Here is a 22,140-nt window from a genome sequence, read left to right on the forward strand (position 1 = left end):
TTTTAGTGTGCCCTCAGCACACTAAAATTCTAAAATAAAATTCTGCGGCATTTAGAGTACTTGGGGAACATCACCTTAAATATTGAAGTCAGCTGCTTTTCCCTGGACAGAATTTTCACCTAAAATTGCAGTTTTGCCTTTTTCCGTAGCTCTTGGCATGCTTTATCCAAAGTGTCTTCCATTTGTAAATTCAGTCTCTTTTAAAAATGAAGACTTTTTTGTAATGTATGTTTTCTATATTAAGACAATCTTTTTAAAATGCTACTTTATGGTGATGGTGTTTTCCCCCTTAAAATGGTGCAGAGTACCTTAATGTGAATATGTTAAAATAAGTTTCTGACTTCTTAATTGATACTTACCATTTCCCTGAGAATTACTGGTAGGAACAAGGCTCCTGAATAAGTTGATGTAATTTTGTTAACATAAAAAAAAAAGAAAAAATATTCCTAATCATTTATTCTGTGTCCAGCATTAACTTTTGTTGTAAAACCCACAAGCAGTATTTCTGTGCAGTATCTACTTAGCTAATATTTTTAAGGCTGGCTGTTGTTGGCCACTTGTGCTTTTGTCATGTTGTGGGTTCTTTCTTAATTTGGGGATTATATATTAACTTTTAGGCTATAAGTCCTTGTTGCAGAAAACTACTTTTTAACCCTTTACAAATAATTCATGTTGGCAGGTGGAGAAGTTCTTGCTCTCTTTAACTGTTTCCATAATTTCTAGGGGTTGGAGAATACAGTGGAGCATTGTGCCTGAAGTTTCTGAACCCATGGTAGGTCTTTGATCAGCGTGGCCTGTACACCTATGAAAAAAATTGCACCTTTAAACCTTCCTCTGCATTCGTGTGGGGTATTTGTGAAAGGAAGAGTGAGGCGCAAGTAAAGACATTACTTTTTTTTTTTCTTTTTGTAATTTAGAAGTCTTTACTAACAGCACTCTTAGAATCAGGTGCTTCACCTTAAAATACTCAAAACCTGAAATACGTTTATGCAATGAATCTTAAGATATCAGTTTGGGACAAGTTAGGTCCTGTGGGATCTTCAAGAAGCCTTGCATTCAGTTTTCTTTAAGATCAAGTCCAACCGTTAACCTAACATTGCAAGGTCCATCAATGAGTTCTGGTCCATGTCCCTAAGTGACACATAAAATACCTTTAGGGTGGTGACTCCACTTCCCTGAGCTGCCTATTTCAAGGCTGGACAACCCTTTTCGTGAACAAATTTCTCCGAATATCCAGTCTAAACCTCCCCTGGCACAAGTTAAGGCCGTTTCCTCTTGACCTGTCACTTGTTGCCTTGGAGATGAGACTGACCCCCATGTTGCTACCACCTCCTTTCAGGTAGCTGTAGAGAGCAATAAGGTCTAAAGATAACTAGCAATGAAAGACATAGAAAGTAGATCTGAAACAAGAGAGGATGTTGGTAAATTTAGAGACTATTTAAAGGGAGAGGACTGTTGCCAAGAATGTTGAGGGATCACCTTGTTTTGAGAAGTTTTGTAAAATACGTTTCATCTGAGCCGAAAATTAATGGATTGTCTCTTTCTTGCCTAAGGAACATGCAAAAGAGGACCTGACTGTGTCTGAAAAGTTTCAGCTTGTTCTAGACGTGGCTCAGAAGGCGCAGGTACTGTGCTGCTCTCCAATCTCTCTGGCTGCTCCCTTAGAAACAAGGAGGTTCATAGTCCAAGTGGTCAAAGGATGTTGTTATGCAGCATGTGAAAACACTCAGAAATACTTTTCTTGCATAGGCATCTTTTTTACCTATGAGCAATGGAGATCTTGTTAAGATTCCTGGAGCTTCTGAAGTGGCATGATGCTTCAGAGAACTGGTTGAGGTTCTCTGGTCACATCTCTGAGTGAACTCTGGAGCTTTCACAGTTTTCTTCCTTATATATTCATATAAGTTTCTGATAAGGTAGATTGGATGGTGAATTTACCAATGTACTGGAGGGTGGGTCCTTATCCCAAATCTGCTAGTCACAAAACTGATGTAGGAGGCTCTATTCCTTCAAGATTTAGCTGAAGGCTACTGTCTGTTTAGGTGTTAATTCAACAGTTTGCACTGCATCTCTAAAATAGCATGTTTTTAAAAACTCCACCCCCTTCAAGCCCTGAAATCTGCTTGTGTGGGAGAGGCTGAAGGAAGGTTTTCTCCTGACTTCATCAGTTTGATGAGATAGCAGCTGAGTGACTGCACCACCCAGTTAAACTGCAGCCTTGTGCCATGTCAAATGATGTGCTGCTGTTGAACAGGGTTTACCTTTCCCTTGCCAGCTGCGTATGCTCAGCTCCTGCCTTCTGCTGGTGGCAGTGCATATGTTTATGGAAATTTATTGGGAGAGGGAAATTTTCAAGTGCTCTGACAGCAAGGATCGGTCAGAGAAGGTTTCTCTTAGTCCTAAGCAGTGGTCAGTTTGCATCAATAGTTGTTGGAATTATATGGAATCAAGTAACTCCATGGGCTTATTATAAAAACCTGATATGGCTGGCTACTAGGAAGCAAATAGTCCTTTTGATGAACTCAGTAACCACTTTCCCAAGTTTCAGTGCTCAAAATGTGTGAAGAAATTTCCCATTTTGTTACCTAATAGCAGAAGTTCTGAGCTCTTAGATTGGCAGCTGTATTTGCAGTAATGTAGATATGTTCCCGTTGTGACAGTGGGATCAAATAGTTTCTTCACTTCTAACTATCAATTACAAGGTCCAGAACAAGATGTTAAATTAGATAGAAGTCATTGAGTATTGCTATTCAGTTTTGTATTTCCTCAATTGTGAAGTATATAATGGCTAAAAATTAGTTAAAAAAACCCCACTTCTGGAAATTGCTTACCAACAGAGTAAGATAACTGTTGGTTTCCATTATGTGGACAAAACCACCCAAAACAATGCAGGACTTAGTTTTAATTCTCTTGCTTCTTATGCAGAACCTTTTTGGCAAGATGGCAGACATACTGGAAAAATTTAAAAAGTAAGTTATCTGACATGAGTATTTTTTCCCTTTAAAACAAGACTGGACCAGTATTTGGAACACTGGTAATAAAATTTTGTTTCTTTTTTTTTTTGTGCAGCTTGTTTATGTGGGTCCAGCCAGAAATAACACAGAAGCTCTATGTTGCTCTGTGGGCAGCTTTTATTGCATCCTGCTTTTTGCCGTACAGGATTCTTGGCCTTGGATTGGGTAAACACAATAAATAATTGACCTGTTACAGTCTAGATTTAACGCGTTAAAATTTACATGATCTTTAGATGGAGAATTTTAGAGTTTAAGAAAGAAAACCTTCATTAATAAATAACACAGTGTTTTAAAGTATCTTCGTTGTACTTGGCATCATTTGTCATGAGAGTTTCAAAAACCATCTCTGTATATAATAGAAAAGGACTGGTTAATGCTTTTGCTTCTTGAGGAGAAGTTTATGATGAGCTGTTAGCAGAGCTCTTCAGACTGTCAGATATAAGGCTTCTGGAAAGTCCTATATTTTGCTCATATATCTTTGTAAATATGTGGCAAGACACAGAAGGCCTGAAGATGATAGGGTAAGTTGGAATGGAAAAGTTAATGGGAATACTTGTAAAACTTGGTGGATAGGCTGGACAAAACGAACTGTGGGTGAAGTGGCAGGTAATTAGTCTCAACTGGGAGTTGGGAAAGGAGGGTTCTCACTACAGCATGAGACCATCATTTTTCTAAGGTATGAAACCCTGTACTGTGAACCAAGAACCTCCCTTTTTTTTTTTCTTCATTTAAGTAATGATATAATAAAATGAGTATTACTTTTAGTGACACTGAACTTCAAATTGTGTTAGCTTGAACATAAATGTAGGTTTGCTTAATGTGGCAGTTGAATTAGATGTATGAGGAATTATTTTTTTACTCTGACTCTCAGGAGATCTGAATTGCACTCAGTAAAGTTTTGAGAGAGTATTTTAAGCCCTTTTTAATCTGGCAGAATGCAAGGAAATAACTTGGATAAGATAAGAGGAGGGACTGGAAGGTAGACTTTTATGTAGTACGTGAGAGCCCTCTGTTGCCATTTAAATTCTTGCAGGAGCTGCAGAGTTGAATGCTTTGGTCTGTTTTCTGTTTTGGAAGTATATCGTGTTTTCAGACTGGTTCTAGAACATATGTTTGGGTTGTTTTAATGTTCTTCTGCATAATAGCAGCTATATAAGTGCTTTAAAAGAACTGAGAATGGGGAGGAAGTAATCTGGGCAGGGAGGAAAAGAAAAATAATTTTCTGTCATTAGAAGAAGAATCAAAATATAAAACCAAGGGAATGGTTTAACACCATGATTGAAGATGCAGAATTTGGTTTCATTCATTAACTTGTTAAAACATTATTAAAACAGTGATGTTCTTAATGCCCTTCCAACATGCATACTGAAGTGAATTTTTTTCAGGACTCTATGTTGGAACAAAGTTTTTCCTTGTTGATTTTATCTTCAAACGATGCCCCAGACTAAGAGCTAAGTATGATACTCCGTATATCATCTGGATAAGTCTCCTGACAGATCCTCAGCTCAAAGAAAGATCTAATGCTACAGTGTCGAGACGGGTAAGGGTAATAAATCTTTTTGTCCCTCTGTTCCCAACATCTGAAAATCAGATCCCTTTCTCCCCTTCCCTTTTCTCCAGTGACTAGAGCACATTAAAGATAAGCTTAATTAAATCCTAACAATCAATGTTAGTTCTATTTTTTTATTATTTTCAAGATTCACAGTTTTTCTATGAGTTCTGTTGTATGAAAAGATTCAATTATCAAAATGTTTGTGCATATATATATCTGTGTATATATATATATATATATATACACTGTGAATCATATGAAGCTAAACACAGAAATATAACATCTTCTGTATTCATATCAATTTCTCTAACATACATTCTGTGTGATTTTATTATCAAAATCTAGTGTTTATGCATCCACCTCTATACTTAGACATTCCTTTTCAGTGGAAATTTAGATGCTTAGGTAAATTGAAGAACAGTTAGTTAAAAAAAATAAAAAAAGGCTTGATTATAATATGTGCCTTACTAATGGGATAAGCATTAGCAGAGGTAGTAAAGTAGTTTACAGATTTAGGTGTTATGTCTTACAGTTATTTTTATTAGGTGACTTTTTAGCATAGTGGTGATAAAGGACTTCTCACCATGTTGGTACTCCAACAGTACATTTTCTTTTTGTTAAAATGTCATAGTTAAATCTCAAGTGTTGTATTTTGTGCATCTTGGTAAATTGTTTTGGAGCCTGACATGATAACTGAAAAACTAGTCATGCATTTCCTTGTCCCTGAATTTGTCAATGTTTATTAGTTTAAAAATTAAAGTAGTTGTAATAAATCTTCAGTCTAATTCCCATTTTAGCATTTGCTTAATGCCTCTTAGCACAATATCTGATTGCATTCATGGAGTATCAGAGTATTGTCTGAAATGTGCAGCACTGAGCAATAATTCAGGCTGGGTACACAACTGGAGAGCAAAAGGGATAAAAGCACATGAACCCTCAGTTGTTGTGATGAAGAAGTCTTGGGTTCTGGGAGTGATGGAGCAGTTGGTGGTAAAATAACTGGAGCATAATCTGAGTATTTCAGAAGGAAGTGGAAGAGAAGGACAGTCTATGACAGAGTGAATCTTTTGCTCCTATTTTCCAAGGGATGAGAAGACAGAGAGTGAATCTTTTGCTCCTGTTTCCAAGGGGTGAGAAAAGTAAATGAACACTTAGATGAAGCCATCCATGGCCTGTATTTCTCTTGCTTGCAGAAGATGGCCTTAAAAGTTTCTGTGCTTCTTGAGCTTACAGGTTGTTTGTCACAGATTGTGGTGGTTGTGACAGCTTCTTGATGGGTCTCTCTAATCTGCCCTAGAGGGGGAAAGGTTCTGAATTGCTAAACTTGAATCCATAAGCTTAGAGAGTAATTATTCCTTCTGGGTTTTCTTCATGGCTTAAGTTTTGACAAGTAGACCAGGGATTTTGTAATGTCATGTCTGGCTTGGTGGCCTTGGCTTCTCTGCCTGGAAGGCATCCAAATATCTTTGAAAACATTAACTTGATCTCAGTAATTTTACACCCCTTGAGAGATTTCTGCAAACCTCATAGTATGAAAAATAAATTTTTGTACAAAAAGGTAAAAATCAGATGGGCTTTTCATTTTTTTCATAGAAGACAGAGCCCAAACGCATGTAGTACCAGCATGTGTACATTGGCTTTGCTTCTTATCATCAAACAGCATACAAGACACTGTAAACTTAAACACAATGCATTATTCATTGCCTGTACCACTACTCTGACCCCATGTCCTTAGAGAACAGTCCTGACAACAATATCTGATCAGTAAAGGCTGTATGTCAAAAGCTGATGACAGATCAAGTGAAATGGAATACCTCCAGGTATTCCTACCTCCAGGTTGTTGGTGACATTTTTAGACAACCAGGACTCTTCAGCATTACAAATCCGATCACTTCCAGTTAGATTTAAGGCTTATCCAAGTTGGGTGCAATGCTTTTCGCTTAGTAATTGACCATAGGTTGTCTCAAGCCTGAGTGGTTAGAGGAAACGTTTGCATGTGTTAGGCAGGACTGGAAGTAAGGGCAGAACTTTCTCACATTTTCAACCACCAGATGGGATGTGGTGCTGAAGTCTAAACTCCTTTTTTTAATCTCTTTGTATAACAGGTAGGTATGAAGCAGTGTAGCAAAGAACAGGAATAGCCCTTATTCCAGCGCAAAAAACATTAGACCTCTTGCCCTGATCTTTTTTTGTTTTGGGCCATGGAGCTTCACCTGGCTATGTGCATGTGCAGCCAAATAACTTGTCTAAGAAGGATTTCAAAAAGTTCTTCTCATCCGTACTTATACACAGATTGTTGGAGAAGCTGTTATTTTCCTTGGTTCCAGGGACTTGATCACTGCTAAGAGCACTGCAGAAGAGCAATACCTGAGGCAGTATTGCAGTTACCATCAGCCACTTACTTTATTTTTTTCCCAAGGCATCATTGTACCCTAAAAGGTGGATGACAAAAACCCTCTGCTGTGCCTGTTTTGTTAGTCTGGTTTCTAGTTAGCAATTGCAGTACACATTTTTCATTTGCTTCGGATTTCTTTTGTTAGCTCTAAATCCTGCAAAGTGTCAAGGGCTGCCAACTTAGTGCAAAAAAAAAAAAAACAGCTGGAGGCTGGTTGGCCTTCAACAGCATTGGGCCTTCACAGAGGAAGAGCTTAGTCCTGAGCTTCCATGTTGCCGGTTTTCCAGTTGTTTAATTGCATGTGTATGTTAGGGCTAAGAACAGAACTGCTAATGCATCAATGACAAAAGCTAGCTTTTGGAAACATGTGGTGCCCCACCAAGATGAAAAAGCAAATGCAGGCAAGCTTTCCAAAAGAAACTGCCTGCTGTCCTTCCAGAAGCAAGGCTTGTTGCTAGGGCAGTCTCCAGTGCTTCAGGAGCTCTATTTAAAAGTAGATTTTACTCAAGTACTTTGGTTTTGGGAACTCAGTGCTTCCTATTTTCCCCACAAGGATGCTGACAGCCATTCAGATTTTAGTTCATATGTCAACACTCAAAATTCAGTGTAACTTCAAAGCAAGGGAAAGATCAATGGCTGTAATGCAACCTTGAATAAATTTAACTGGTGTGCTCTAATCACGGATAACTCTTTTTTTAATTGCATTCATTGTGTGTAGTCTCTTGGTTTGTGAGCAAGATCTTGCAGTGTCACTCAGTTCATGTTTTATTCTATGTATTATACTGTTATATAGATTTTACTTTTTTTCTTTTGTCACTGTCACATTTGTGTTGTTTGTTTCTTTTCCTGCCAGCTGTCAGGGCATGAAAAGGTATGGATCATAGCGTGGAAAACTTCCTTTCAATTTCAGCATTTGTATTTATAATGAGCTTATGCAGTTTTGTGTGGCTTTTTTTTTGCTCTTTTTTCTTTCTAAACTTCTTTTGTGCAGTAATATTTTGTCTAACTCTTGAAGACAAGCCAGTAGTAGTCCTGCTAGTTATAATCGTTGGAGCTGTGTGCAGTGACTTAGCTGTATCTAATCAGATATAGCCTTTACTGTAGAAAAATGGTATTTTAAGGTAGGTGTGTTTAGCACCACGTACTTCACCCCTGCAAAGGGTGTCCATCAAAGGGCAGCACTTTGAAAGGTTATGTTCAGGTGCTGTATTAGAGATTGGTGTTATAGCAACAGTATAATGCAGTAGTCCAAAGTTAACTTTATTGAAATAATTAATGAAAATTGTTGCACTGTAGATTTTTTTTTTTTTTAAAGAATAGTTAGCCAAATTATTTTTAAGAGTATAGCTTAAATATTGATGCTCAGATTTTGGAATCGTGATTCTTTTTCTGCAGATTCAAACAACAGGATCCAGAATCTACGTGGGCTCAAGCGCCCCAACCGGAATAAGCAAAGATGAAGACACAAGTCGTTTGCATACCACCAAGAAGGGGAATTTCCATGAAGTTTTTAACCTGTCAGAGAATGAACGTCCTTTGACAGGTATGATGCCACAGGAAGGCCAATATTTTGTAAAAAGCCAAGGATAGTTTAAAGTTGAATTCCCTTTCTGTGCCTTGCGTAGGTGTAAGCTTTTGATTAAAAAGTCTTGCTTTAAATTAGGATGAATGGAGACAGCTGCTTTCATTCCACATCCTTGCTCTTTGAAAAAGTGCACAGCCTGATGTGCCTTTTGTGGTTATGCAAATCCAATAGTCAAGTTAAAGGGAATAATTGTGTGGGTGGTTTTTGTTTTGGGTTTTTAAAACCAGTGTTAAAACAGATGTTATGATGTCTAAAACACCTTATTTAGGCTTTTCTTTCTAAGCACTTTTAGTTTTAGGTATCTAAAGTTTAATATTCATTGTTTTCTGTTTTATAAGGAAACTGTTGGGGGTAGTGCCTGTCTATCTTTCTTTTTCTTAAACTAAGAATTCTTGTTATGATTTTTTCAGCGTCTGAAAATGGCTGGCGCTGTTGCTTGATTAACAGAGATAAGAAGATGCCTACAGACTACATCAGACATGGAATTCTTTATGTCACAGAAAAGTGAGTCATTGCACTCCACACATTTTTTAGGAGGGAAATGCAAGACATTAAAGAATTTGAATCTAAAAGTGATCCTTTAACAATGTTTTGAAACAAACATGCCATTTCGAGGTGGTTTATAACCTCAAAAAAGCATCATAGGGAGAACTGAATCTGGTATATGGCAACGCTTAACAAAAGTGATTTTGCCTTGGGAAGGCCTGCATAGGAATGCAGAGTAGCTCTGTATAGATAGTTGTTAGTAACTGGAGCTCTTAATGTGGATAACATGCTAACTATATATATACTAGAAAACAAACCTAAAAGCTAAGTGTACTTTGAAAGTTGTGATCAACAGCAAATAGTCTTAGTTTTTGGATTTTAAAGCAAGCTGAATATATAGCTTCCTTGAAATGACATGCAACAAAAAGAAAACTGAAAATCAAGCCTTGGTTTCAAATCCAGTACTTGATTTTTATGGGTGTTTTTTGTGGCGAGTTTTTTTTTTTTTTTTCCAGTTGGTTGGTTGGTTGGTTTGGGTTTTGTTTTCATTTTTTGTTTCTGTTTTTTGAGTGAGGTTCTTTTTGTTTGCTTTTAGGGTTTTTTTTTAATCCTTACTACCTTCCAGCCTCCCAGGGCTGAATAACTATGGTCATTACTGTTTGGGTCTTGTGCTGAAATTCCTTTGGAGTGTAATGAAAGGAAGTAAAGCTCATCTGTATGCAATGTCACCTAGTGATGGAGACCACTCTCCAGCATTTATAAATCTGAGCTTTTGTGTGCATCACAATACCGTGAAACTAACACAGTGTTTTTCATTAATCTTCTTTTAGGGTGGTAAAAGATTTATAAGCTTTTGGAGATTTGGTATTTCAACTGTTTAAGGATATATATCCCTCCTGTGTCTTTAAAATGCATGTCAGGTTTAACCATTAAATGCAATAATATAAATACAAGAATTTTTGGGTGTGTGTATGCCTACCATATGTTCTGGGCTTTCAGACTGATCAGTCAGTTGCTAGAATTTATAAATGTTTTCTCTAAATTACAAACCATAACTGAACTGCAAATTGTGTGCCTCTTTCTTTGGTTTTGAAGCTGATTTTAACCTGTGAGATTTCAAACTTCAGAAGAGACAAGAGGAATATTTGAGAAATTTGTTTTAGAATACTGTAACTTAATGAACATTTTCTTTTCTCTTTTTCAGTTACTTGTGCTTTGAAAGCTCAAAATCTGGCTCATCTAAAAAAAATAAGGTTATAAAGCTAACGGATATAACAGATATCCAGAAGGTATGTCTGGTTGGTGTTGCAAATAGGGGAGAAAAATGGTTTTCTGTTCAGCTAGTCATGTTTTGCATTTTTCCTTATTATTTTGAAAAAGCATGCCATGGATAATTTTTATAAGTAAAATGTAATTCTTCCTGGAACTGCTTGTTTAGCCATTCAGACTCACCACGAGCAAACTCACTATGAGCATGAAGACAAAGTAGTTTACTAAACCCTTACACTCCTGCATTAAAGATTAAAGTTGTGTTGTTTATTAACTCCAGTGTTGACTAGAGCTGCTGCATATGCTTTAATAAGATTTATTATTAGCAGGAATAGTGTAATACTAACTTTATTTTGGGTGTGGATATCGGTAGATGCACCATCTTAAAAGTAGGTGCCTCAGAGGAAGGAAGGATTGTTGTCAGTGAAGAAAGGCAGATCATTAGAATAGCCAGACTGGTTTATCTAGTTGGGACCCATCAGTAACACAGGCACAAAATGGATAGCTGGAAGCACGGCAAGTACAGTGTCATCCTTCCTCACTTGTCTTCATCTTAAACACACCTGCTTTCTGCTACATCTTGTGGCCGTGAGTGCCACAGATTAAATCGTGTTGAGCAAAGAAACACAGCCTGGTGTCTGCTACTGTGTTAAGTACCTCCAGATTTCCAAATTAATTCCTTCTATTTATATCACATGTCTATAAAGCAGACAACTTACACTCAAATCGAGCATTCCTATTGGAATTAATAATCCATATTAATGGATTTCAGACATCATAGTTGAGGTAATGCTGGCTCGTTTGTTGGTTGGTCTGTATGGCCATAAAAGTCCTTTTGTGTCTGTTCAGGTTTTTTTAACAAAGGTGAGACAGGGATTGTGCAGCCAAGCATAAACATGTGCTGTACCTGCTTTTATTCGGAGGTGGGAAACAAAGGTCTGATTTGGGGATCTCCTCCTCTGTGTGAATATTGGGAAGACATATCAGTGATGAGCTATGTAACCTCCACAGCATCTTTTGCAATTGTTCAGTAAGTAAGGTATCTTTTGTGATTTTTTTCTTTTTAGTATAAAGTACTCTCTGTTCTCCCAGGATCAGGGATGGGTATTGCTGTATCAACACCATCTACACAAAAAGTAAGTAGCTGGCTGTGTCAGTATTGCTCTGTTTGACTTCATACCCTTCTTTTCTTCCTTCTCTGGCTAGCACCAGCATAAAGGGGTTTTTGTCCACTTATAGCAGCATTTGGCTTTTTCTGTTTGTTTGTCTTAAATTCACTTGTCTATTATTCAGTATGTTTGTCTTCAGAACTTTAATGAATTAGACATTCAACTTGTTCTACTGCATCTGGACTATCTTACTATAACACTTCAGAAAGATTCTCCCCATCATCCTTCTTGAGGAACGTGGGGGCTGCTCTGCTGCACAGTCTGAAACAAAAAGGTTATGGCTTGATAGTATCTGTGGATGAGGAGGCTTTGGAGTGGAAGGGCCTGACTCTCAGATAAAGGTTTCCTGTTTCAGTCTTTAGTACCATAAGATTTAAGATTCTGTAAGCCTCAAATACCTTTTGGGCAACTGAAGCATCTCTTAGCATCTGTCTGAACCCTATTTTAAATTAATCACTTACAAATAACTTTTTACCAAGTCACATGACTGTTGTACGAGTTTTTCGGCTTGTTGTTTGATATTGAGAAGTACTTCACAATTAGGAGGTTGAAAATGTTCATCTACCTAAATAAATATTCTATGAGTGAAAATGAAGAGGCACTGATAAAGATTTTTAGAACTTTAATGAAGGCAGAGGTCAATCAGGAAAACATCATGCACCAAGGGGATGGAGACGAAAGTGGGTTACAATGTTCTCCATTCCTCATATTCAGTCCAGATGTATTTTATGCCATGGTTAGTTTAGGAAGAATATAAAAAAGTGGAAAATATTAGAAACTCTGCCATATAACCAAGGATTTAGTAGAGAAAAGTAATCTTATGACTTTGTCAATGCAGTTCTAGTGCAATTAATCTGTTCCTATTGACCTGGCCAAGACTATACCTGGAGAAACAGTTTTCTTTCTACACTAACATGATGTGTTTTTTTTTCTGTTGTTTAGCCTTTGATTTTTGGTGCCATGGTACACAGAGATGAAGCTTTTGAGACAATTCTCAGCCAGTATGTGAAAATAACATCTGCAACATCCAGCAATGAGAGCTAGTATCTTATCTTAGAAGAACTAAAGGAAACTTTCCTATTTTACAACTTGGTAGTGGAAAAAAATGAACATCCTCATCTATTTTGCAATAATTTTTCTTGTCTGGTGGTTTATATTCTGTCTGTTACATAAATCAAGTGTATTTTATATATGCCTTCATGTTTGTTTTTAAGGTTTTTGTAAAAAAAAAACAAAACCAAAATGAAACAAAACAGTGAAAGTGCTATCATCACTATTAGCCTTGCACATTAAGCACTTTTAATGTTTATTTACTGACATTAAAAGCTGGGAAGATACTTGGAGATCTGACTACGTAATGAAGTGAAACAGAATGATCCCTTTAACTCCACTGATATCACTAATTTGTCCCTTTATCTTCGTTGTTTTTCCCTGTGATGTGAGAATAATGGATGCAGCAGCCTGAAGTCTCTCTTCAGCTCAGTTTTGAATTGGGTTCTTTATTAAAACTGATAGCAACACCAAGGAAGTATTGGCATTTCAGTATTTTCATATTTACAACTGCACTTAAAATAACTCCTCCTTGCTAATTTTTGTGTCACAGAAGGATATTTTACTGGTTTGGTTAGGTTCAATTTTTCCTGCATACAGGTGTTTCAATTACTTGTACAGTGAATTGGAGTAGAAAGTTTGTAACTACATCTTCCTTTCCTAATAAACTAAAGTAAGAGGAAGGAAGGCAGGCAGATACTTTTTATAAAAGAAGGCACGAAAATGTTGTTCCTAAAATGTTAGGCATCATATATTTGTATTTCTGTAGATACTTGTCATAGAAGGGCTCAGCTGTTGTACATGTTGTATGTACAAGGCGTTTGTACGTTAATGCATTAAAGACTTGCAGGCTTTTTGTGTTGGGGGAGGTGGGAGTAATTAAACTAAACTGAGACATGACTTTTTTAAATTTGGCTTTTCTCTTGGGTTACCTTGTAATGAGAAAAACCACTATAATATAGCAACTGAAAGCACTAGTTCCTCTCAAAGCATAATTTGAGGAGCATTGATATGCTGCTGTCTTCCCCCTTGCAGAATTAAATTTTAGTAACAATTAAACCCAACTACCAGGTAAAACAGGAAGGCTGTGCTCCTCTGAACTCTCTCAGGCCTATCTAGCAGCAAAGCACATAATGACCTTTGTCTTTAATATTAGAAAGCTTTTATACTCTATATAATGGCACCCATCTGAGAGGCTTAGAATTTTATTTGCATTTTCATGAAAGCACAGTAGGAGTTATGCCAGGCCTTCCAGTGTGTCTTTTCCTTTGCTATGTCTTTTCAATTGAGCAGTATGGATTCTCCAGACATTATATGAATGGCTGTAAAAAAAAATTACAATGGAGATGCAAATTCTTGTGTAAAAATGGGACTTAATTTCATGGATTTTTTTTCTCTGTTTTTTTTTTTTAAACAAGAATTTTCTTTATTTATAGGGAAAGAGGTAAAATGAAGGGGGGGAGAGAGGTAACAAAACCCAAAGGGTGTTTAAGTCTTAGCACAGTTTTAAATTAAAGTGTGTCAACAAATGCAGCAGTAATGAAGAAGGTGGCAGTCAACATGTACAAACCTTTCTTTACTCTGACCGTGAAGAGGTATGATATGAGAACTCAATATAAACTTAATATGAAGAAATATTGCTGAATACCATGATTTGATTGAGTATCATAAAGTGAAACACTTATAGGGTAAAACTCTGTGCCCTGGGTGGAAATGTAAGCAAGAATGGTGGGGGGGAGGCCACTGTAATGGCTAAGATGTAATTTTTGAGTTCTCCCTTTAGAGTAGCACTTGAACATGTCTTCAAATGACCTGAAAAAGGGGTGTGTTTCTAACACCACCTTAGGTATGCTGTAACTCGGGACCTGGAAACTTAAAATGTAAGTGAAGCAGGTGGGAAATCCATTTTGCCACCATCTAAAGTGGATGTGGCTTGACAGTTTATGCTTTCATCACTTCACACATTCAGGCTATATGTTTAAGTAAATATTCTTCATCTTAAATTTTTCTCTTCAAACCTACTTTAAAATCAGTTAGTCTCTTTTTTGTAATTTCTGTGTATTATAATTTGGCTTTCCTTTCTAGAATCTTCCTTGAATAGTACGTTTGGCTAACAAATAGGCATTAAAATGGCTTAATGTTATATAAATCTTAATCAGATCCATTCATTTTGTCTTAAGAAAAAAATCCCTTGGGTGTGTTTTAAGATTATCCTTTTTTTTTTGAACAAACAGAAAACTATATTTTTTACAGAGAGCATGCTCTTTTTCTTATTTTTGTATCATTTTTCAAGTGTAATTTATACCTTCACTCTGATCACAACAGCAGTTTCAGTAGGAAATCAGTTGACTCGTACTTATTACCTCCTCCCCCTCCCACCCTCCTCCTCACTGGTTGACCCTTGTAAACAAGGTTGTCCTAGATTCTGGTTCCTGAAGGAGCTATAGGATCTATACTGATGGTGCCAGGACAATTAACCATATCTAGGCTTCAGAGAAAAGATATCATTATCTTTTTCCCAGACTGAAATGCCTCATGTGTACAATATGCTCTTAAAATTTATTTTCTGATGTTTGAAATGAGTCCACACTTTTAACAGTGTGAACTTAAAAGTTAGTGATTCTTAAAGCAGTAAACCTAGTGCAAACTGCAATGCAACATTGATTCACTCTAATGTATAGGAAACAGACTGGATTTCTCTTTTTTTTAATAGAGTTGTAATATAATTGACAAACATCTGTGTACATATTTTGCAAATTTCACTTTACATTATCTGGGTTCCTGCTGCATAACTGTGGTGTATGTGACTTCAAAGATGCCAGAAGGTACCCTTAGTGTGTTTACTCATGCTTTTCCTGCTGCTACACCCTCCCAGGTTTGGAGGGCAGGAGAGGACGGGCAGCGAGTAAATATGTACTTGACTTGTACAATTACACTGAAGTCCTCACCTTAAATTCCAATCTTCCTGTCTAGTTTTGCAGTACAGCCTGGTGTTCTACAGTAACAGGCTGGGTTGGAACACTTAATGTAAAGTGCTTCTAAATAGCAGAAAGTGATGTTCTTGTCATTCTGTCTGTCTGATTGCTGTTTATATTTGCAGTTCTGTTGATGTCTGTAGATGTCTGGATCATTCACACGTAATTGGATTTAACTTCTAAAAGAAGTTCACTGGTTAGTTTGAGTCCCTTTTAAAGACAATAAAAAAAGGGAGATGAAAACTGACTGCTTTAATTATCAGTGACCACTTAAATTCAAAAGGCTGAACAAGCTGAAATATGAAATCATGCCTTTCTGTGCACTGTAGCTTTTGTGAGGCAAGATTGAATAAAACAAACTATTTATTAGTAGCAACATCACACAGGATGCCAGCAGCAAAACCCTACCCTTGTTCTGCAGACAAAGAGAAAAGGGATTTTACCCAACCATGAAGAGATGAAAGGATGTACTTTTTTTTTGGCTACTTAAACCTGTTTAAAAACATTGTTAGTTTTTATTGAACTCTGTACATTTTGGCAGATGTTTAATTTCTACTAATCATTGAAATATAATGGATGTTAAAATTTTTATGTCTGAGGTTTGAGTCTATATTTTGAAATTGTAAATAATTCATTATCAGTGTAACTTTTGTTTGACAAAAGACTTATACTGTATGGATAATTGAAATAATGAAATTATTTGCCCTGTACATTTTTTAAGAAAATCTTGTTTGTTTAAAAAGTCTTGTATAAATTATAATTTTTATTTAAATAAACCTAAAAATGCTTTGTGCTAATGCCTCTTGCAAACTTTCATTACTTATCTTTCAAAACTACACCTGATTTCTTGCAATGAGGTGAGTTAGTGCTTTTTGGCAGATTCATAGCCACAGGTCCATCACTGGTGGGGGAAGCAGGTGGGTTTGGTTCCTCACTGCTTTTGAAGGAACAAGGAACAAGTGTTTTATTTTAAATAATCCTGTAACTGTATTGTAGAGTGTATGTATATTTTTGATTAGATCTTTTCTGTAAGTCTGTCACTTTGTAGTTATATGGTTAATTTAAAAAAAAGGAGGGGACCAGTGAGTTCTAAGATGCTGCCACTGCAGGAGGGCATGGATGACATGAGACTGTTCAGAGGAGTACAGACTGATATTTGCCAGAGCTCCACCACGAAACAGGTAACTGCACACTGTGCTACAGGTGGGCACTGGAGGTGAGGATAAGCCCTTTTCCACTCCAGAGGTTTCAGGTGTGCTCAGCAGAAGCATTCCATAACCACGAGTGGCTGTTCTGCAGCATCCACAGTCCCTTCAGCTCTCCGGTCACACCAGCCCACACTGCACTGCTGAGCCCATGGCTGTGCTTCTGTGTAATCTGTCACCCTGATCCATGGTGTGTGCCAGGGATGCTCCCTGCCCAGCACTGGCTTTCACTGTGTTCTCAGGCCTTTGTCTGCAGTTAGGAAGGTAACACCAGGAGTGAGCTGCCTGGTCATCTAATCCAGACCTGTTTGTTTGTCTCTTCAGTACTCCTGTCTGTGTTTTGCTGGGCTGAAATAGATCAGCCTGGGATGGATCCTCCAGTTGTGAGTCTGTGCTGCTCCATTTATTTCAATATTTAGTTTTCTCATGGTGGCAGCAATGCCTCTGGTGATATAATGGCGCTTGTTGTGACAATACTTAACTCGTTCAGAGAATACTTAACTTCCCTCTTGTATTGCTTTAAAGCATTTTTCATTAAAGATTTGTACAAGATGAGTTGCATCTACAGCAGTACTCACAAAGATTGGATTCAATCCTGCCTGCCTGACGGCTCGTGAAAGGAGCATGTGGAGCCTGGAAGTCTGGTTTTGGCTGTAGACTCCATGGCACTTGTGGGGGAAAACACAGTCTACCTGAAAACAGTGCTTGCTTTTTCAAGGTCACTTTAGCAGCCCATGAAAATTATAGAATTGAGTTGAATGAGCTGTTTTCCTGCTCTATCTGGAGTCTAATGATTACAAGCCTCTAATGCCCGGCAAGCTCCTTTCTGGTGGTTTGCAGTGCCACCCACACACGCTGGCTTAATGCACATGAGCATGGCATGGCCTTATGTAGTAACTGCATTAATGGTAAAGAACAATTAAAGCGTTCAGTTTGGAGAAGCTGAGGGGTTTTTTTGCTGTTACTTTCAAATAATTTTTGAGTTAAGTCTGAGTTCCTCTGCTGAATCCCTGGATTCCCTAAATTCCTCTTTTTAGACTGTTTTAATATAAACCAAATGTCTTATATATGAATTATTTGCTCATCTTAGACTTTTAAATGTTTTTATTTAAAAAGTACTAAAAATGTGAGAAGTTAATTTTCTGCCTTAGAGAAGCTGGGACATTGCAAAGGGATCAGTCCCTTGCAGCAAGAATGTCCTCACTGAGCTGTGGATGCTCTAGAAGTTAGATGGGCTTCATGCAGTGCTTGAAGGATGTAGTTGTTGTGAACATGTCTTTGATATAATATTTAGCCTGAACTGATGCTGTCAGGTTGGATTTGGTTGGGAGGTAGAGAGAGAGGAGGGGACGCTAAATACCTTTTACTGTGTTTAAATAGCTGGCATTTCTCTGTGCCTTGTGAGCTTCACAGTCTAATTGAGATAAGCATTAGGCAAAATTGCTGCTTTTGCATCCTCTACTGAAGTCCCATCTTTGCTGATTTCCATGAAAAATAGTTGCATGTGGATAACAATCTCCTTCAGTCTTCCTTTTTCACTATGCTTTCCTATAAAACACCAAATTTGTTTATTCCATAGCTTCTGCCTTATGTTTCACTCTCTACTAGTTCTCTATATATGGGTTTTTTTTCTTCTTTGCTTCTTCTCATGTACATATAAAAACCTTCTTCAAAAACCACTTGGCCCATTTAACCTACTGCATCCCTTTTCTTATGCCCTGCCCTTTATTTCATCTCTGGATGGTCTCATGTGAATGGGTATACTAGCACATGCATGCCTAAACCAGAAATTTCTCTTCATCCTCACTTTGCTTAGTAATTTGTGGCTGGCTTTAACCTTATAGTCTAATTGAAAGTTCAAGCTGAATTATGTCCAAAGGGAAAGTTGCTCCTTTTTTTTTCATTCCCAAATTGCCCAAATTTCTGCTTTACTATCTCTGACTACTGAAGTTTTGAATTGATAACTTTTCCATGGTTTCCTCTTACCTGTGTTTTTCTGCTTCAGCGTTGTTCCAGCTTTCTTCCTCTGACAAAAATAACCTCTTAGACTTTCAGTCCTGATTATTTAGAAATACTGACTGACCATGTCCTGATGAATGTGTCACAAGTTCACTAAAGCTGCCTCCACTTGTTATATCTTCCATTTTGTATAAATTGGAGCTAAATTGCTGCCTCTGCTGATTTGGATTACTCAGTGGCTTCCATTTTCTCTATTTAATTTGTCATGTCTTTGCTCCTGATGATCTGCATGACCGAGGGAGAAGATGCTTCTGTTGAGTGAACTCTTTAAAGCAGACAATTTCTTCTTGGCAAAGCCAGTTTTACTGGTGCAAGCCTTTGTAGAGCAAAATATGTATTTTCTGAGGAGTAAGTTAGATGTGGCTGCCCGCTGCAAAATGGTGTTTGGGAAGCTGAGCTGGTATTTGCTCAGGCATCTCCATGCTAGTCTCTTTAGCACAGGGCATACAGTTTTAACCTCTCATGGCTAAGTCAGTAAGAACTTCTGAAAATTCTCTCCCTAGTTTTTTTAGGTCAGATAAATATTTGGGAAGGACTGCTCCTAGTATAAAGTCTGCAAACAAAGCAACTGTATTCAATGTTGGTTTTTGTTTGTGAAAAATTGTGTCCTCTGATCAGAAATGTCGTTAACCAGCCACACAACAGGAATGTGAGTCACAAGTTGTTTCTAAACCTAACAATCCTTAGAAATATCATGCAGTTCTATACATTTGCAGAAACGGAATCTGTAGAAGTATTTGGAGCCAAAAGAAACTCTTAGCAAAAAAACAGGTCAGAGAAAAATATTAAATCTTCTAGATGTTATTTGGGAAAAACTGAGGTTGGGTCCTGGAGTGTGAACTAACAGCAACCTCCATTAGACATTTCTTGTGGAGTGTGTGTGTATATATATATATGTATGTATGTATGTATATATATATAATGGTAACATTTACTTTTCTTTACTCTCTTAATGCAATGCTTTCCTGTGTTTCAGATGGGTTTTTCTTGCAATACCCTGTGCTTTGAATGCTTGCAAGAAGTGTATCAATGGTGTTGGTTAGTGGACATGCTCTAGGAAAGCTACACAGGATGTCATCATTACTCACAGCACTCAGCTGACAGGGGACATGCCTTAGAAAGCCATCTTGCTGCTCATAGGTGGAGCTTCCCATTGTTCTCATGATGTGTTGACCCCTATGACTTACTAAAATAAGCACCTCTCAGTGCATAGCTCATAGAGTAGTGGCAGCTGTGTCCGTGCTCAAATCCTACTGTAAGATGAATGGCACTGGGCACTGTCCAAGGAAAGCAAAGCACAGTGGAGGGGAGTTAAGCCCTGAACTTTATCTAGGTGGTGCAGGACTGAAATGGTGAAGGGAAGACAGATGGGATGTGGGAGACAGGTAGCTTTGAGTCCAAAACTGGACTTGTGATAGCTGTGGGTGCTCCTTACACCATCTGTGGCTGAGCAGGGATTATAAGGGCTTTTGGAAAAGGAGGGGAGGTGCTGTCTTCAAAGATGTGTAAATACATCGAGACTCTGCTTTTAAATATGCCAAAAGGTGTATAAAGAATGTCTGTATGAAGAATGTGGATTTATTCTATTGCCCTAATACAGCTATTTTCAAATATGACCACTTTGGTCATCACGCAAGGTCACTGTGTGACAAATACCAGTTGTATTTGGTGACTTCTGGGGAAAATAGGAAAAGATCATATATGACCTCGGCAAACAGATTGGACTTGCTACTCTACTAATGCATGCTTGAGATTTATTTCTACTATTTGAGTAGTTTTATTGTTTTATATTCCTGACGGCTTAGTGAAGACTTTCTGTGCATCTCCTAACTTGGAGATGACAGGAGCCTGTTAGCACCTACTTCTACAGATGTGCTGTCTCCAGGTCCAACTGGATGAACACCTTGAAAAACTTGAACTCTGGCCTCTGCTCAAGCAAACATTTTAGGGTAACTATGGTTTCATGCCAAACTAAGAGCTCCCTGCCTCCTGCCACCTACCTTATGCAGATGCTAGGGCTCACCACACCTTCCTAAAATGGCAGGAACTCAGCAGAGGACATGAGAGCAGTGAGAAGAGCAGTGCATGTCCCCCTTTGCAGAAAGCAGAGGAAGCTGTTACTGGCTGTCTTATCTGCCTTTGGGTCTGCAGCCCAGGTATCGTTTTGGTGGCCATAAGGGAGCTGACATATTCAGTTGCCTCTGTGTTCCCCTTTTCAGTTTTGCAATGTCTATCAGATTTCAGAGGTAACTTTTGAATATAACTTGGATAAACATTAAAAGCTGGTCCTGAGTATATAATGTTACAGAATAATCAAAAAAACCTGAGCTAAAATGAATGTCCATGTGTGCATGTTAACTCTGCACAAAACCTGATGGTGCAAATATTTAAAGAGTTGGAATGCTGCTGTTGGAGGTATGTTTAATCTTCTAAATCCACTTCCTTCAAGCACTGACTTTAGCCCAGCTCCTCCTCTCAAAATTTCAAACAGAGCTGGCCAAAAAAAAAAAAAAGGGTGAGGGGGTGGAAATTGTTCATCAAATTTTGGGGCCATTGCAATCAGAGCAGAGATGGTTTGAGAGAAGGCAGGAAGCACAGCCAGGAGAGGTTGTGGGCTTTCTGTTTGAGCATGTTATCTCGAGGGCTGTGCTGGGTTGGACTTATCCCTCTTGGAAGCAGGAGTGAAGTGGGGATGACTGTCTCAGCGGCCCTATGCAGAAGAAGCAGAAGACATGTTATCTGTGGTGTGGTATGTTCTTCTCCTAAAAATCATGAGTAAGGGTCTTGGATGATGTAAAATTTTAAAGAAAAGAAGGTTTTGTTTTGATTTGGGTTTTTTAATCCATGTTACCTCTTCAGTTTTACCTTCTTTCTGCATGTGTGCCTGTGGACATGTAGCTGTGTGCACTGACAAACAGGCCAAAAACTTACAGATAACATTTGCAGGAAGGTTGACTCTCTTTTTCCAGGTCCTTAGCCCCTGTCCAGCCATCATGCTCCTGCAGCTCTCCCATTTCAGCTCCCAAAGCTGCTTCCAGCCACCTCATGCTCCCACAGGGGCCAAAGGCCACTGCATGGCTTGGTAGGTGGTGGCACTGCTCAGGTGGTATAAAATGCAAGTAGAGACAGGATTGAGTTGTGAGCCCATGTGAAAAGGAAGGTGCTGGTGTCCTGAATCTTTGCAAAAGATCTTATCCTTGACTCGTAAAATGTGCCACAGGGTGTACCAGCAGCAGAAGCTGCCAGGAGAAAGCTCAGGCTTCCCAGCTCCCTGTCAAAAAACACCCAAGTGAGAATTTTTTGCGGGTATACACAATTTCTAACATTTCATGTTTTTAAAACCGAGATAGGAGTAACTCACATTAGATGTGGGGTATCCTGCTCCTGTTAGACCCATATCCTTAGCCTGCAAAGAAAACAC

General features: G+C 38.1%; 2 protein-coding genes across 3 annotated transcripts in view; both read left to right on the forward strand.

Moving 5' to 3' along the window:
* The window catches only part of GRAMD4 (GRAM domain containing 4), a 78,010-nt gene extending 61,718 nt beyond the window's left edge, over positions 1–16,292 (forward strand). For both annotated transcript variants that reach the window (XM_051805176.1, XM_051805177.1), the window contains exons 10-19: positions 724–772; positions 1,554–1,625; positions 2,926–2,969; positions 3,070–3,179; positions 4,400–4,554; positions 8,357–8,504; positions 8,957–9,050; positions 10,237–10,321; positions 11,369–11,437; positions 12,413–16,292. In XM_051805176.1, the coding sequence (XP_051661136.1) occupies positions 724–772; positions 1,554–1,625; positions 2,926–2,969; positions 3,070–3,179; positions 4,400–4,554; positions 8,357–8,504; positions 8,957–9,050; positions 10,237–10,321; positions 11,369–11,437; positions 12,413–12,514 (928 nt within the window). In that variant the 3' untranslated portion in view covers positions 12,515–16,292. The remainder of the gene's footprint in view (positions 1–723; positions 773–1,553; positions 1,626–2,925; positions 2,970–3,069; positions 3,180–4,399; positions 4,555–8,356; positions 8,505–8,956; positions 9,051–10,236; positions 10,322–11,368; positions 11,438–12,412) is intronic.
* The window catches only part of TRMU (tRNA mitochondrial 2-thiouridylase), a 376,674-nt gene that overhangs the window by 301,682 nt on the left and 52,852 nt on the right, over positions 1–22,140 (forward strand). The gene's annotated exons all lie outside the window — the stretch shown is intronic.

Source organism: Manacus candei, unplaced genomic scaffold, assembly GCF_025592945.1.
Source record: "Manacus candei isolate 608988 ecotype Guabito, Panama unplaced genomic scaffold, ASM2559294v1 h1tg000063l, whole genome shotgun sequence".
In the NCBI taxonomy this organism is placed as follows: domain Eukaryota; kingdom Metazoa; phylum Chordata; class Aves; order Passeriformes; family Pipridae; genus Manacus; species Manacus candei.